This window comes from Tamandua tetradactyla, chromosome 21 (genome assembly GCF_023851605.1).
Source record: "Tamandua tetradactyla isolate mTamTet1 chromosome 21, mTamTet1.pri, whole genome shotgun sequence".
In the NCBI taxonomy this organism is placed as follows: domain Eukaryota; kingdom Metazoa; phylum Chordata; class Mammalia; order Pilosa; family Myrmecophagidae; genus Tamandua; species Tamandua tetradactyla.
In genome coordinates, this window is record NC_135347.1 from 8,952,571 (window position 1) to 8,969,389 (window position 16,819).

The 16,819-nt window shown below is 32.8% G+C and overlaps 1 protein-coding gene across 1 annotated transcript in view; it reads right to left on the bottom strand.

Annotated features, from left to right (window-relative positions):
* Positions 1–16,819, bottom strand: part of HSD17B4 (hydroxysteroid 17-beta dehydrogenase 4) — a 103,219-nt gene that overhangs the window by 72,528 nt on the left and 13,872 nt on the right. Inside the window, exons 3-11 of the mRNA XM_077138864.1 lie at positions 13,494–13,601; positions 11,437–11,496; positions 10,212–10,233; positions 10,047–10,093; positions 8,377–8,461; positions 7,078–7,265; positions 3,747–3,838; positions 1,211–1,235; positions 6–134 (exon numbers count right to left, since the gene is read on the bottom strand). Of these exons, the coding sequence (XP_076994979.1) occupies positions 6–134; positions 1,211–1,235; positions 3,747–3,838; positions 7,078–7,265; positions 8,377–8,461; positions 10,047–10,093; positions 10,212–10,233; positions 11,437–11,496; positions 13,494–13,601 (756 nt within the window). The remainder of the gene's footprint in view (positions 1–5; positions 135–1,210; positions 1,236–3,746; positions 3,839–7,077; positions 7,266–8,376; positions 8,462–10,046; positions 10,094–10,211; positions 10,234–11,436; positions 11,497–13,493; positions 13,602–16,819) is intronic.

The window sequence follows — 16,819 nt, forward strand, 5'->3', positions numbered from 1 at the left end:
TTTACCTTGGACATTCTGAGGTTTGATGGCATTATCAAAGTCACAGATTTTTGTCCAATTAGCCTTCACTGCCTCAGGAGTCATTGGCTGATTCTTCTGTCTTACAATGGCTCCCAGGGAACGCTCCCAGCGTACTGGTTACAGAAACAAAACTAAGATAGTGAGCACAGAGTTTAAGGAGACAGACAGTAAGAAGCTTAAGAGTGCCCTGAAATGTTTTAACTTCAACTAAAAGGAAATTCAAAAACATATAAGATTTTAATTTCTCAAGAGTTTTATTACATGTCTTAAAATGCATTTCTCCTAAAATAACAAACCCCATTAGGATAACATCAAAATTAAAAAAAAAAAAAAAATTGAAGTTGAAGCAAAAAGATTCTCCTCTGACCAAGCCAGACATCATTAATGGTAGAATGATACGATGAATTAGAAAAAATTAAATTATATATTATCAAGCCATTACTCCCCTCATTTATAAAATGAAGATAACAGAATGGAGCTCTGTTAGCAAACTGAGGACTAGTAATGATAATAGATCAAAGACTTCAGTTAATGAAATGTATAGCAAGAGTCACAAAAATCATCTCTGGTATATTAAATCTTAGGAGAATTTTTAACACTGTTTTCTTTTTTAACCAGAGGAATAAACAGCTTAATAGTATTATTTAAACATAATCAAAATAAATAAATAAATAAACATAACAATCATATTTTGATGATTATTAAGTTGAAACTTTGTCTTGAGCAATGACAGAAATGCCTGCTTCTAGAGCTTTCCTAATGACAAAGTACCAGATACGATTTTATTACAACACCTGACCTTCCTTTCTTAAATGATTGTCAAAAGACACTCAAAAATGCCTGAGGAACATAAGTTTCTTTAACAACTGGGGTGAATGGTTATTAATGATAAAAAAAATTGACAGCATACAATAATAATGTAGTGACAATATCCTCCACTGATGGCAACCTTTTAAATAATTCAGTTAATCATGGGATTAATTTTCAGAGTCGCAGCCAACTGAAAACTTGAATTGGAATAAGTCTGGACTTTTCACAAATTTTAAAATAAAATACCATAAAGCAATTATCAAATTTGGAGCTCACAAGGTTTGAGAGATGGGATAGGAGAGGGTTGATATCAGTTGAATTTACTTTTTGGCCAAAGGGTAATAATTTCCATATGGCAACCAAAAACCAAGAGACTTACATTTTCCAATCCATCCTGCTCCAACCTATCAAAAAGAAGGAAAAAAAACAGATTAAATGTGAAATTACTAATAGAATTTTTTAATTAAAAAAGGCAACTATCTTACTAGTATTAGAATGCTAGATGACAATGGATGAATATAATACAGCTGTACAAAAAGTTCACTGGCCCCCATGACTTTACATTGGTCATGTTATTTAGAGCAGAAACATAAAGCAGCATAATATAGTAGAAATACATGTAGTAGAAAAGCATGACTCTGATGTCAGGAACCAAGGTTTCACATCAGTTCTTCCACTTACCAGCTGTGTGGGCCTCACCAAATTACCTAACCTCTCTGAACCCAAGTTTCTTTATATGTAAAATAAGGATAATGATACAAACTTTATGAGGTGACCATGAAAGGTAAACAATATAAATAATAAAATGCCTAGCACAACACAGACTCATAGTAAAAGTCTTTCCAGAAAGACCTAGTGAATAAAAAAGCATCAAAGCCAAATAAAAGTAGGATTTGACTTAATGAGTTACATAGTCATTTTAATGAAACATTTTTATTCAGAGATAAAGCAAGTACCTAAACACATTAACTGTCACCCAGGAACATAAATTGTTCATCTCTGCAATTTTCTCTATAAGTCATTCATGGAAATCCTCAGAAGAAAATGTCTGATGGAAAGAAGATCTGTCAGACAGATATTACAACTGCAGTAACCCCGAATTTACCCTGAAATTTCACATGAATATGACAGAAGAAAATGTACCAGTAAACAATATACAACATAGTGGCTCTTGGCTCAAAGATGCAACTTTGTATTACCCTTTGCCTTTATATCAATATGCTCACAACCTTTATAACACATCTCATCAGCCTGGAGGCAGTCAGAGTCGACAAATCAAATCAGCAGTGGTTTTGGTAACAGGCAAGAGAGAGGCCAACTTTTACCATATTTTGGGAGTGAAGTAATAAGCTGCAAGCTCTCTCAGTAATAGAAGTGACTGTTCCAGCTGAATCAAAGAATCTATATCTGCTAATCTAGGTATCTAACAGAACTTCACAAAATGGCAATTTACTTTCAGGTTCAAGTCAGGAAATTAATATCTTTAGTGCATTTTATCAATCTCGTATGCCAAATGATTCCTCACTAAAAATATTCACAATATTGTAAAAAAAAAAAAGGCAAAATACAAAACTTCATCTACAACAAAATCCTAGTGTGTGTATGTGTGCATACGTGTGAAATGCACATCTAAAATAAGACTAACCATGTAAAATACATAATTAAATAAATTGGTTTTTTTCCACAGAATTAATAGTAAATACAATTGTAAAGGATAAAAAGTTTTAAAAGTATATAAATTCCTTAGTGAGGTAAAAAAAAGGTGGGGCAGGCCAAATTTTGAGCTCCAGATGGCTTAATACTATTAATTCTTCCTCTTCTAGAAAATTAGCAGTATATAGCCCTTTCCACCTCTAATATTCCACAATTCATATTCAGTGAGTGAAGTTAAAAGGTGGTGATATATTTCTGCTTAGATATTTGTCACTTTTTATTTACTCACCAGCTTTTTTTTCAAATGCAAGAGGCTAATATGTCACTAACATCTAAGTTAGCCAGGTGTTTACTACCAAAAAATATTTTGGATGTCATAGTATTCCTCATACAACAGGTTCAATATTAAAACAGAGAATCCAAACAGAAAAGGGAGTGAGATATAAAATATACAACAGCTCAGGCTACAAAAAAAGAGTCTGAACTCAAAGAAAGAATCAAAAATGTATAAATTGGCTTAAAAAGTCTAAAAGGATTTTCACCATGGACTCAACAGTGGGATTATATATATAGTTTATTCTCACAATAAACATTTAAAGCTTCTATAGGAAGGAAAATAAAAAAGTTTATTTTTAAAGTTAAAATAAATAAATTATTTATTGACCCCTATCATGCTCAGACTTATTTCCTGCTATTTTGATATTAGTTAAAATTATAAGGGGATGGGGGTAAGAGGGGCATATACTAAGTACCAGGCTCTTTGCTAGGGGTTTGTTTAAACATGTGACTTCTAGGTGCCACAATAACCCTCAAGGAAACTAAATCTCAAAGAGGATAATTTGTACAATATCCCAGTAAATTAGTGATTATCAGAACAAGAAATTCAAAATCTAGTCTGGTTTATTCTAAGCCCCATATTCTATCTTTCCACTTTACCATTCAGCCTCTCAAAACAAATAAGACATTCTACCTTTAACTAAATATATCAAACCAGCCATACTTTAATTATGTAAGAATATTAGAAATGAAAAACTAAGGAAAAACAAAATTTATAAAGTTGATATTACTTTCTCAGAAAAAAGACAAAAGTCATCATTTGTTCCTTAATTATAATACACAAACAATATTAAAACATACACAAGTATCAATTGATACAGATTTTTACAAATTTAAGCAGTTGAAAAATACTGTTCTTTTAATCATTTTTTAATATTTAATTATATAAGCACTGCTTTTGAAGAATGTATGAAAGTATAGAATACCTCAAACAAACCACCATTTTCCTCACAACTCTCATGGCAAAGCCAAAGGACCAGGGGTGCCACATAATCAGGCTTCAGAGCTTCTAGAAGATCTGAAATCGACATAAAAATGAGGGGGGAGGGGTCATAAACAAGACCATACATACTTTTAATCTATCATTTTATTTTTCCAAAATTTCTTACTTACAAAATTGTAGGTAATGAAAAAAAAAATTATAGGTCATGACTTTGGAAGAACTTTTTTATCCTAATGGAAACATTCCTGAAGCAGCCTCAAGCTTCCAACATTAGAGGCATCAGATATACTTTTCCAAGATGGGTAACATACTATTCAGTAGAAGAAAAGTTAGAGCTGCCTAGGCAAAGACTGGTGAGAAAAGCTATATATAACATGAGAAACTTAGGTACCAGTGATTCCGAAAACAGTTTACTCACTCAGCTATTTAACTAGAAGTTAGGAAACAACAAAACTGTCTTGACAATTGTAATGGCAATCAGATAATGATGTGAAATGATTCTTTCTATTATCATTGACATGTAAGAAAGTGTACAAAATAGATTCCCATTGTATACTTTCTGTGAGCAGTTCAGTAGAACAGAGAGGTATTACACAGTGAGTATAAAGACCTAGATTTTCACACTGGCCCTGACAAGTAGGCAGCTTAGGACCATGAGAAAATCACTCAACAAGTGTGGATCTGTACCTTTATCAAATAAATGGTGATTAAAATGTTCCCCTACCTATCCTACCAAGTTGTTCCATGACTCAAATTTGAGTTAAATTTATGAACCTACCTTATAATCTGTAAAAGACCAAAACAACACATAATTTGATTGTGAAATCAGAGAATATAACTTCATATTAATGTTCTAAAGTAACAAAGATGGTATTTATAGCTTCTGAAAATTAAAGAGCAGCTCCAAAACCCTTCACCTAAGAGTCTCTGAAAGCTCTCAAGTACCCAAGCCATCCAACAGCACACTGCTCTCCAATAACTATTACACACATGAGGAGAAAACCAATGGCAGACTCCAAAATAAAGCATATTCTTAACCTATATACCATTTAAGATACATAAAGGAATGCGAGCTTAAGAAATTATCAATATGTATATAAATTCAAACATTTTCCATATAAAGTAATAATTACAATTGTGATATCTAATTTGAAGGGATTTTTAAAAAGGCAAAACTAAAAACCAGAAAGCAATAATACACAAGTCAAAAGGGGACAGCCTTGGGCAAGCAACAGTGGCTCAGTGGCAGAGCTCTCGCCTGCCATGCCAGAGACCCAGGTTTGTTTCCCAGTGCCTGCCCATGTGAAAAAAAAAAAGGGAAAGGGGGCAGCATTGAGGCAAACATATTCCTAAATTCTTAAATGCAGGAGTTAAAATAATATTTAAGGTAATCACAAAAAAGAACAGAATTAGAGTATGTACAATTTAACAGATGAGCAAGTTTTTAAAAAGCAAAAATCTCAATAAAATAAGAAATAAAAGATGCATAGAGAAAGTAGTATTGATGGACATCAAAATGCAAATGGTAAAAGAAATCCAAATGTAGCAATGATAAATGTAAATAAGCTAAACACAAGTTAAAAAGAGAATGTTAGATTTGATTTTTTAAATACCCAGATAGCAGTTTACAAAAGAAATGTGTATAACACAAGCAACATGAAAGTAAAAGGATGAAAAAGAAAAAGAAAAGAAATACCAGGAAAATACCAAATCACAGAAAACCACATATTTCAACATCAGACAAAACAGACTTAAAAAAATTAGGGATACTAAAAGGCAAGATGCAATAATAAATGGTTCAATTAACAGGATAATACTGCAAATCATATATCTGATAAAGGACTTGAATACAAAATATACAAAGAACTCTTAGAATTCAACAATAAGAAAATAAACAATCCAACTAAAAAGTGAGAAAAACTGAACATACATCTCACCAAGACATGCAGATGGCAAATAAGTGTGTGAAAAGATGCTCAGCATCATATGTCACTGTGGATTAGCATATTAAAATGATGAGACACCACTATACACCTATTAGACTAGCTAAAATCCTAAACACTGACAACACCAAATGTTAGTGAGCATGTGGAACAACAGGAACTCCAATTCATTACTGGTAGGAGTAAGCACTGGTACCGTCACTTAGGAGGACAGTTTGGCAGTTTCTTACAAAGCCAAACATATAATCCAACAATCACTCTCATAGTCATTTACCCAAAAGAGTTCAAAATGTATGTTCTCCATAAAACCCTGCACATCCACATGTTCTAAAAAAATGATCATGGTGACGAACACAAAACTATGTGACATTGTACATGATTGTCACCATGTATGGAATGTATGTGTGGGAAGATTTGTCAATAAAAATGTGTAAAAAAAAAACTGCACATAAATGTTTACAGCAGCTTTATTCATAATTGCCAAAAATGGGGAGCAACTAAGAAGTCCTTCAAGTAAATAGATAAACAAACTGTGGCATATCCATACAATGGAAAATTATTTAGCAAGAAAAAGAAATAAACTATCAAGCCATGAGAAGACATGGAGGAACCTTAAATGTATACTGCTAAAAGAAAGAAGCCAGTCTAAAAAGGTTACATATATATGATTCCAACTATATGACATTCTGGAAGAGCAAAAACTATAGAGACAGTAAAAAGGCCAGTGGCTTCTAGAGGTTGAGAGGATGGCGGAGATGAATTGACAGAACACATGGATTTTTAGAGCAGTGAAACTATTCAGTATAATACTGTAATGGTGGATATATAGCATATATTTGTCAAAACCTATAGAACTCTACAAACAGTAAACCCTAACATAAACTATGGACTTTAGTTAATAGCAATGTATCAGTTTTGGTTTAACAATTGTAACAATTGTACCACACTATTGCAATATGTTAATAAGGGAATCTGGGGGAAGGGAACAGACAGGGGGGAGTTTCGTGGGAACTCTCTATAATATTCACCTACTCAATTATTTTTTAAACCTAAACCTGTTCTAAAAAATAAAGTGGATTAACTTTTTACAAGTTATTGTTATTATAAGACAGTATGCATGCTATTATCCCATTCTGTATAAATATGTATGTATACAGAGAAAAAGGATGAAAGTTTGCCTCACTTTGCTTGAAGTCACTCTAATTTTGATGCTTTTCTAAAATTTCCAAAATGAACACATATTACATATATTGCCTTTGAAATTGTAGAGAAAATCATTTTTCTTTAAGTATTCAGAAAATCAAATACTTTTGCAACGCTCATTCCACACAGATTTGCATGCAACAGTACTGAAAAATCTAAGCTTCGTACCTTCTGGCAAAATCCTCTGAGTCAGCCGGGATCCAGCAGTAGGGGCAATAGTGTTACAATGAATGTTGTTTTTCTTGCCTTCAATTGCAAGAGTATTTGAAAGGCCCAGAAGACCCAGCTTTGCAGCACTATAATTTCCCTGGCCAAAGTTGCCATATATTCCTGAAGCTGATGAAGTCATAATGATCCTAAAAGGAAAACCAGTGTTTCAACATCTTCTTTTCCATGTCCTGATAAAGTTGCAATTCTAAACCTTTATTTGTTTGGGGGGTGGGGCGTAGAGTGGGTGGGTTTCTATTACACCTGTCAAAAACAACCCTGTGTACTGTCATTAGCTTTTTATAGTCATAATCCACATATCTAAAATAATATTAATATAAATGTAGTCTCTTGAAATTCAACTACAAGATTTAACTGCTATAAAAAGATTGCTTGGACAGGACCAAATGAATTTAAATGTAAGAATATATTTTTATTATTCATTAAAAACAATAATAAAAATCTGTAAACAAAATAAATGGACAGTACATAAGTTAAACTTTCAGCAATAAAGATTAGATACAGATCTAATTCTTTAGTACTTATCACTTTGTTCCACTCCCTTTCTGGATAAGTATAAAATAACTCATATTAAAACAGTGCCATCTCACAATCTGACCCAATCTAACCTATGCTACTTAGACCACATAAAATATATCATTAACTTTTAGAAACTTCCTAGGTCAGGATAAGCCAGAAATTTCCAGTAGGAACAGTTATTACAAATTATTTACTTCCAGTAGCATGTGTGAACCCTACGCTAACAGGAATGACCTTGCCAGTACTGCCAGTCTTTAAGTCACTCCTAGAAGCAATCATGAGAAGTCCCTACTGTTACAAACTGTAGTTTATAAAGACTGATATCTGACTAGTACAAACTAACAAGAAATAGCCACTCATCCTCTCCCCAGATGGTCACTGAAGACACAAAATGACGTTATAGTTAAAGAATAAAGTAAAGCTGAAGCAACATTTGTATTGCTTTCTTAAATGCCAGTGAACAGCAGGAAGATCACGAATAATGAAAAGTTAGGAGGTGAAGAGAAATATAAAGCTGTCCAGCTAAACTGTGACTTAACTGACACCAATTTACTGAGAGGGCATGTGCCAAGACTACATTTAAAAAACCTATACATATCTGAAGGTGTTTTTCAATGTGAAGTAATCATTTCATAGGTCTTTGTAGACTACTATCTTTCCCTATATACCAGAACCTCATACACGTCTTTAATCCCATTGGACAGCCATATGCAACTCTACCTTCCATACTTCTGTTTCTTCATGTGTTCCCATGCTGCTCGTGTCACTAGGAATGAGCCCCGCAAATGAACCCTCTGGATGATATCTACAACAAGAAATTGTTTTTCTTTTATACTTTGTCCAAAATTAGGTAGGCATGCCTCAGAGGCAACCTAAGTAACAGTTTGCTTAGCAAAAATGTTCATTTTATATCTCACATTCAAAATCACCAATTGCCTCACCACTCTCTGCAAATGCTTGGAGGCAGTTTTGATTTTGTCCCAATTACATTAGCAATCAATGGTTCAGACTCTGACTTAAAACAGTTTTCCCTATAATTTATGATGAAATAATTATAATCTATATACATCTAAATGCAATGCTATATTTAATTTCTGCTTTATGTAAAAATTCACTTGAATGAATATGCAAGGATTTTTCAAAGATAACTGACACAATATTAATACTGGTTAAAACAATCATAAACCAGTTTATGATCAAGAAATATTTATAAAATATTCACTGTAACCGTATTTTTAACAGAATTTGCAAATTAGCTTAAAGAAAGAGAGAGAGGAAGAACCTATCTGTACTCAGAGATTTCAATCTAATTAATAGACAACTTATGGAATGATATAAACAGACAAATATAGATTTAATTTTTTTTTATTATCAAGCTTTTAACTATTCTTATTTTGTTTCAGTCTGGAGTTTCAATAAATGTTTTCCTGTGTATATTAGAAGAGGGAGGTTAGAGTGAAAAGAGGAATTTAAAAAAAAAAAAGGAAAAAGTAGTCAGGAGTGGTGAGATTAGGACAAAACTTAACAGAACATTTCTGGCCCATAAGAGCTCCGAGGAAAGCACCAGCATAAGCTCCCCCTTTGCCAACAAATCTTATCTTTCTCAGTTTCTCTTTTACCCTACTTGTAAAAAGGGAAGAGGAAGCTGAAAGCTCTTTGCTTAATTTTATGGCACAGGAATATTTTCTTCTTCCAAAAGAACTTTCTGCAATACTCCCGAGAAGCACACTCCATAAAGAATGATATAATTCATCTTGGTTGCCATGGCTGTCATTGTCTAAGCCACCATTGTTTGCTAGTTATTTATTTTGGTTCTGAGAGCCATTGAAAGTAAGGGCAAAGAAGAGAACAAAAAAAAAGTATAGCTGTGATTTGTTCATTACCTACACCAGACCTTTCCTACACGGCATCCTTAATGGGAGGAAATCTTTCCTGTTTAATTAGAAGCTTCAAAATTGCATCCTGATTTTGTCCCACCCTGTTCTCAGATCTCCTTCACTGTTAGTGTCCTGGCTCCCCTCCATGTCCTGCTCCTGCTCTTGAAAAAAGAAATCAAAGCTACAGAAGCATGCTAAAGGCTGCTAGAAATGGTTAATACTGCGAGAAAATGCCGATAACCTCTTAAGGAGAGAAAGAGGGAAAAAACTGAAAGTCACAAAATCCTTTGGATAACCTCTTAAATGATTTAACATTTTAAAAATGTATCACATTTTAAGAAAAGACTACATCCAACTGTTAATAGTTTTCAGTAGTAAAGCTTTTTTACCACTTATACTGGCAAGAGCAAAAGTAGGTAGAAGCAGGTTTTTCCTTAAATACATAAATTTATCAAACTAAGAAGGTTAAATGGATAGATATGTTCTACAGAGACACATATTAAAACAACTTACCCCAATCTTCATCACTTATCCTAGCAAAGGAACGGTCCCTCAGAATCCTAAAAATTGATATTATATTATTATTACATTATATTATAAGGAAAGGGGAAAAGAAAATATACACACAAAAAATTTTTTGCATGTATATTACCTTACTAGAAATGAAAAAACACTTACCCAGCATTGTTGACCACAACATCTGCAATAAGAAGACCCAGGTCACAAATATAAAAGCAAGATATTAATTTGCATTTGCTTACAATTTACATTTCTTTCAAACTTTTTTTTATGGAAAACTAAATATAATAAGGAAAGAGTGCTATGAAAATGAAATTTTATGCCTACAGCCAAAAAAAAATTGATCCACAAAGTCACCACAAGTATCACATTATCTTAGTACCTTTCCTTCAAACTTAGCGTATCTAAATTACAGAACTCGCTGTTGCACAATCCTTAGATTCTTAGAATTCAGTGGTAAACAAAAGCCATCTCTCGTTTACCCTCAAAATCCACACATAATTTTAAAAGTTTGAAAGATTTTTTCTTGTCACTCAAAAGTCATAAGCCCAGAAAGGAAGACAATAGAGTTAGAAACTGATGTCCTATCAATATATAATTGTGTTCTCACTATATAATGAAAGGAATTACTTTTTAATGTTGAACCACTCCATCTTGTAGCTATATTTACCCTATGACACTACACACTTGTGGTCTCCTCTACACCTCTATAAGACAATACATGAACACGTCTCTTGTATAAACTCAACTAAACATAATGAAAAATAAATACACTAGACAAAAAGAGAGAGGGAACACATTCAAATTACAAAAATCAGTATTTTTCAGATTATAAACATGTTGAGCATATCTGCAATAATGTTTTCTTCTATCAACTCAGTAATAATTTTATTTATTAAGTTTGTGTGGGACTAAACTAGGAAGAGTACCTAGAGGATGGACTAAACAATATATGTGAAACCCTTCTTAAAAATGACTATTTTAGGGCAGGCCACGGTGGCTCAGTGGCAGAGTTCTTGCCTGCCATGCTGGAGACCTGAGTTCAATTTCCGATGCCTGCTCATGCAAAAAAATAAAAGACTATTTTATTACATAGATTCATCATAATTAATTTATATACTTTATAAACATATTTTGGATTAACTGAATTACTATAAAAAGGGTACTAAGAGAATGCTCACAAGTTTTTAAAGCACTTAGAGTGTGCAAAAATCATATAAGAACATACAGCCCTTTGTGGAACAAGGTAAGGTGTGCAAAAAAATTAATTTGTGAAAAAAATCTAAAAAAGTATCAAGGGGGATTTGCTTCATAAACAAAAGTAAAATAAAAAATATTTTATTAGGAAGGTGCTATTAGCACTATAAACTCAAAGAAACATCACCTATTTTTCCAAAAGCATCCAGTGCTGTCTTCACAATCTTCTCTCCTGCTTCCACGGAATCTGGGAGAAAAGGATATTAGTACCTTTGTCAGCATCCTCTCTGACAAATGTTTTCCCAATTAATTCTGTAGATGAGAGCACAGAACAGACCTATTCACCCAACAGAACACAGTCCAAGAAAAATATACTTAAATGGCAGGCACATAGCAAATGAAAATATAGATGGTCTAATGTTATAAAAGAAATTTAGCTCCTAAGACAACTCTTTGAACTACAAAAAAGAAGGGGGAAAATGAGTAAGAACTATTTGGCAAATGCTATCTAAAGCAGCACTGTCCAACATACTTTCCTGTGATGAGGATAATGCTCTACTTCTGCACTGGCCAACGAGTTAGCCACGAGCCACATGTGGCTATTGAGTAAGTGAAATACGGCTACTATAGCAAACTGAATACTTAATTTTATTTCATTGTACTTAATTTATATTTAATTCTAAATAGCCACATATGCACTTCCCCTAAGGAAGCAAATGAGAATTTGGGGGCTGGGGAAGTAAGTAGACTAGAAAGCGAGGCATATGTATCATATGAAAAATCTCGTTCAATGTTATATAGCTACTTAGGGGGTGAAAAACCTACTTTTTTATAATACTAATGACAAAAAGTAAAACTCAACAAAATCTTATAGTTTAGTTATTTTCTGCTAAACAACAATTTCCAGGGGAAAGGGCTCACACATCCACAGTGGTGTGTCATTCTGCTGTCAACTCAGCATCACCACTGCCTCTTTCTTTTCTTTTCTGCAAGTATGGGGGAGAAATAATTGCAAAAAAGGAATAATTGCACGAAATAAAACACCTCCCCTGGGACCCACATAATATTGAGTCAAATCTGTTGATAAGAAATTACCACATGCGAGGTAGAAAACACGGAAGAAGCCTGCATAAGCAGGGTATCCTATGAGCAGAATGCAGACGTGAGATTAACACCACATCCACGTGAACTTTTAAGAACCATCTGCAGGCCAAAGTGGGTCAGCGAACAGCTTCCAGGTTGGCCTTTACTCACCCAGCCCTAAATGGCTGTTTAAGCCTCTAATTCCTTATGCTAAAATACTTCACACTTGGAAAATCTGCTTTCCTGACTTTACCCTGATTAATGTAGGTTGCATATCAGAACTGTGTATGTGGGAGGGAGGAGAGATGATATTTTTATCTATATGTTTCAATCTCAGATTTAGGCTTAAGAATATACATTGTTGAAAACATTTCTCTCCATCTCCAATATGAAAGGAGATACTAACATGTCTATCATTAGTCACTTTAACACTCAAAACAAATCACACCCTCTTTCCTTTCCCCTACAATTTCAAATGAAGTCACTGGCAAACTAGTTTTATCCCTAACCAATAAAAACAAGTCTGGATTGCAACAAAGTCAGTAATCACTAGTTTTTTAAAAATAATTCTATTTGACAGGTTCTTTTTAAATACTATTTGAATCAACACAACTGCAAAGGTTGCTGTTTTTCCCCAGGCTTATTTGAATGCATAATTACAATGACTCTTCAATTTTAAAAATCTTTAGTTAGTTATTTACAACAGTGATCACCTACAGATAACGGAATATGGAGGCTGGGCATATAAGGAACATTTTATTCCTTAAGCTGTATTATGTTAAGATTTTTTTAAAGAACAATTTTAAAAAGGAGAATTTAAGCTTATTCTGTAGAAATATATAAGAACTTTTATCTAAAACAGTTTTTTTGAGGGCAAGAACATATCGATATCACTATCAACAATGTCATTGATTCTATCATGTGTTCATTAATAAAAAGACTGAACAAAACAAAAATAGGTTAGAGTTACATGAAATAATCGGTATCAAAACTTTAAAAAGTTCTCTTATACTATATCATCTACATAGCCAAACAGTTTTGAACGACTTAGATAAAATTTAATTTTATAACTACACTGGAATGCTGTGAGATAATCTGCTCAATGATTATTTCAATTGAAGAAAATTAAAATTCATAGTATGGTTCTTTCAAATATCATACCATAGTTGGCCACTGCTTTTCCACCTTTCCTTTTTATTTCTTCAACAACCTTATCAGCAGCTGAGGAGCTTTTACCATCTCCTTTGAAGTCTCCCCCTAAATCATTCACTGTAATGCAAAAACAAACAACAATATTTTTTAAAATTCTTTTTTTTCACAAAATTTGCCACTTTAGCCATTTTTAATTGTACAATTGAGTGGCCCATGAATTATAATCTCAATGTTGTGCAACCACTACCACTAACTACGTCCAACATATTTCATTATTCCAAAGAGTCTATGCCCATTAGACAGGAACTCCCCATTCCCACAACATCACCACTGCCTCTTCCTTGTATTTTCTGCAATCATAGGGGAGAATCAGGAAATAGAGTCCCTTCCCTGGGACCCACAGAGGTTAGGTCAGATCTGCCAATAAGAAATATTCACCTAGAAGGCAGAAATATGCCCTTGCCTCTGGTAATCTCCAACCTCCTTTCTTTCTCTATGAATTTGCCTATTCTGGATATTTCAATTCAGTGGACTTATACAATATTTGTCATTTTGGGTCTGGCTTATTTCACTTGGTATAATGTTGTCAAGGTTCATCCATGTTGTACAATGTATTAAAATTGCATTCCTTTTCATGGCTGAATAATATTTCATTATATTATATATCTCATTTTGTTCATCTCTCCCTTCATCTGTCAATAGACAAATAGTTGTTTCTATCTTTTGTCTATTGTGAATAATGCTGCTGTGAAGACCAGTGTACAAGTATCTGTTTCAGTCGTTGTTTTCAATTCTTTCAGGAACACACATGGGAGTAGGTTTGCTCAGTCTTATGGTTATTCTATGTTTAAATTTTGAGGAATGACTAATTGTGTCCAGTTATTTCTTAATCACATCAAAAGGTCTAGAGTTATGAGTTAGAAATGAAATTCCAATTTCTTGTATATTTCTTCAGTCATCTGCTGAATTCCCTCCTCCCCTACAACCACCTTGTTAAACATATGTTAAGATATATACTGTCAAAACAAGGCCCTTTGTTTTGAATATATATATGGAGAAATAGCAAAAAAAAAAAAAAATTTAAGAAAAAGATTCACAAAAATTTCTAACTTTGCAATGCTTTTTCTTTTTGAAGAGAAAACAAAATGATTCAACCCACTCTTTGGGAAAGGAAGGAAAGGAGGGAATCAGGAAGAAAAGGGAGGGAAAAGGGAGGGAGAGAAAAAAGAAAGAAAAAGAGAGTGAGAAAGCTAATACAAATTTTCTTCTCCAAGTCAAAAAAGCCTTTATTTCTAGGAACGGTGATAAAGAACCAGCTTGATCATAAACTATTAGAAAAGCACACCTGTAAACTTTTATAGAATATACTGTTTAATGGTCTAAGACAAAAGAAATAAAAGTCATTCATGAAGAGGTTAAAAAAATTACATATAGGTATGGATAGACTAAAAAAAGATTAAAAAATGAATAAATAATAGGGGGAGACAAAGGGTAAAAATTGGGTAGATTGAAATACTGTGGGTCAATGAGAGGGGGTATGCAATATATGAATTCTTTGTTTTTCTTTTCCTTTCTTTTTTCTGGAGTGATCCAAATGTTCCAAAAAATGATCATGATGTAGAATACACAATTATGTAACATACTGTGAGCCACTGATTGTATGATGTGGCTGGTCTGTACATGTATGGATAATTCTCAATAAAAACATTTTTTTTAAAAATTACATACAGAACTAATATGTGTTCAGTCACTAACTTATACCATAACTCCAGCTTTATATGTTTAACAACTGATCACAATTACCACACATCTCCCTATAGCCAATCGTATAATCATAAAATGTCTCCTGAGTTGGAGTTATATTAATTGAGCATTCACTGTTTGCAAAGAAATCTACAGAGGGGCACAGAGACATGTAAGAATGGTACCTGCTTTCAAAGAGTTTATAATCTATTGAAAGATAAATACGTGATGACCAAAATAATGAACAGATTTTAGCATAAAGTATATAAAGGCCAGCATAACTAAATAATATGGACAAATAAGAATCAAAGTAAACTGCACAGTAATTTAAGGCAAAATTTACAAAATAAGATGCAAAAATAATGAAAAGATATATAAATCAATTCCAAACAACCTGAAAAAAAAACAATAGAATTAAGAAAAATATTTGGGAAAATAATTAACATTTTGAATTGCAAAAAAAAATCATTTTTGTAGGTTATTTTTACTCTGAAATATAAATAATGGAAAGAAGTTTACATTATCCCTTAAGAGATGAAAAAAGTGGTAAGAATCTCAAAAGGCCAAATTCCTATTAATCATTCACGTATTTATTCAAATGACAGGAAACTACCACTAAAAAAGAAACAAAACAAAGATTTTATTTTTCTTTTTTATAAAAAAACACTTTTATTTTATAAGCCTTTTTACGTAAGCACATGAAAGTTCAAAAGCAATGCTATATTTAAGTAAAGAATTATTCAATTGTGCAATGAAACACTACCCCCTAGTGGAAATTTTACAAAGTGCAACCAAACACATAAGCACTGAAGTATGGAAAGTTTACTGAGATCAATGATACACAGTGAAATAACATCGGAGCAGATTTATTCAACACAAGTGTCTACATTAGAAAGCATTAAATTAACACTGACCCATTCAGTCATCCCATTATCACCAGAGGTAAATAACACTGATTAAAAACCTTATCTAGAAAAGCACTGGTTAAAGGGCTGAGGGACTTGGATAGCAACAATGTTAAAAGATACTTTGCAATTGTGTACAAGGAAAAATGTAACTGCACTATGCGCCAATGTTGCAGTTTAAAATGAGGTTAAAACATGGGAATGCATAACAGCAAATCTTTTGGTAGAAAATGACTGTGAATAACAGTATAACTATAAAAAATTTCTCCCACAACTAGAACAAAGATATGAAACTATTACAAGAAGTTAATAATAGAAGGGTATGTGGGGGAAAAAGCAACTACTGTAATAATGAACAATAGTTAACAATAATATCTTAATATTCTTTCATCAACACCAATGTACCTCTAATGCTAGGGATCAATGATAGAGGGATATAGAGTAAAGGATATTTTGGGTTTTCTTTCTTTTTTCCCTTTTTTTTCTTATTTATTTTTTATTATGCTTCCTGAAGTAATGAAAATGTTTGAAAATTGACTGTGGTGATGAATGTACATGTGATGATACTGTGAACCAATGATTATATACTTTAGATGGATTGTATGGTGTGTAAATACATTTCAAAAAATTGTATTAGAAGAAAAAAATAACAGCCAAAATTATATTTAAAATAATAAAATATTAAGA